Source organism: Dipodomys ordii, unplaced genomic scaffold (genome assembly GCF_000151885.1).
Source record: "Dipodomys ordii isolate 6190 unplaced genomic scaffold, Dord_2.0 Scaffold9386, whole genome shotgun sequence".
Taxonomy (NCBI): domain Eukaryota; kingdom Metazoa; phylum Chordata; class Mammalia; order Rodentia; family Heteromyidae; genus Dipodomys; species Dipodomys ordii.
This window is the reverse complement of record NW_012276598.1, coordinates 1-1083: the sequence shown is the minus strand read 5'-3', so window position 1 is coordinate 1083 and position 1083 is coordinate 1. Positions and strand designations below refer to the sequence as shown.

The following is a 1083-nucleotide window of genomic DNA, read 5'->3' as shown; positions in this document are numbered from 1 at the left end:
ATTAAATATTTAAAATAGAAAGCTCGCGATGGCAACATTTCTCCCCCCAGCTTCAGCCGCGCGGTGGGCGCGGGGCTGGGAAAGGGCGCGGGGCGCGCGGGGCGCGTGGCGCCACGGAGCAGGCGCACCGCGAGGGGACAGGGAGGGCCGGCCGGGGCGGGAAGGGAGGGCGACGCCCGCGGTGCCAGGGCCGGGCCGGGCGGAGACGGGCCCAGGAAGGACGGGAAGGCAGCTTCGCCCAGAAGGGCCCTCGAAGTCCAGGTAGCGGAGGCCGGGGCGGCCGGGATGGCTCACAGACCCGGCCGAGCGCTTTGAACTGAGCCGACGAGGCGTCCCACGGGCCCCGGCCTCGCGATCCCCCACCGTCGCGGGCCAGCTGAGCCCGACGGGGGGGGGACAGCCCGCGGAGACCCCGGGGCACTTGGGGGACGGATCGCGCCGAGCACCCGCGGTGCTGCGAAGGGCGCTGAATGGCCAGATGAATGGACGTAGCGCTGGCCCCCTCCGGGTCGCAGAGCGCCCCCAACATGGGCACACCCCCTCCCAAGGCGTCCTTAAGCAGGACGCACACCACCCCGTCCCGAGCGCCCCCCCCGGCAGGGGCGCACTGCCACCCCAGCCCTCCCTCCGCCGCCCCCCACTCACCGAGGTTGACGAAGCTCATGACCATGTCGGCGTCGGTGAGGAAGTGGCTGTCCTGCAGGCTGGCCAGAGGGGGGCCCTGGGTACTGAAGACCGCCTTGTAGGGGTAGGAGAAGCCCTGGCCGTCGGGCCCCGCGCCCTCCTCGACCGCCATGGCGTTGTACAGGTCCAGCATGAACATGGGCGCGGAGTTGTACTTGCCCTGGAGGTGGGGGCGCGGGCGGTGCGGCAAGCCCAAGATGGAGAGGATCTCCCGCTGCATCTCGCGCCGCTCCTGGCTGCGGAGGCGCCGGTGGATGAAGCTCGAGTGCACCTCGTTGTCCAGGCTGAAGTCGGCCAGGGCGGAGCGCAGCAGGAACAGCGGAGCCCAGAGCGCCACGAAGCCGCGCGGCGCCGCGGCGCGCAGCGAGCGCACGTGCATGGCTCCGGTTCTACGCGCGA

The 1083-nt window shown here is 72.0% G+C and overlaps 1 protein-coding gene across 1 annotated transcript; it reads right to left on the bottom strand.

Annotated features, from left to right (window-relative positions):
• Positions 1 to 645: 645 nt before the first annotated feature.
• On the bottom strand, positions 646 to 1063 carry LOC106002388 (bone morphogenetic protein 7; the record flags this gene model as incomplete). The annotated part of the gene is made up of 1 exon (XM_013037276.1): positions 646 to 1063. A coding segment is annotated over exon 1 (418 nt), but the record flags the coding sequence as incomplete, so codon positions are not given.
• Between the last annotated feature and the right edge of the window lie 20 nt (positions 1064 to 1083).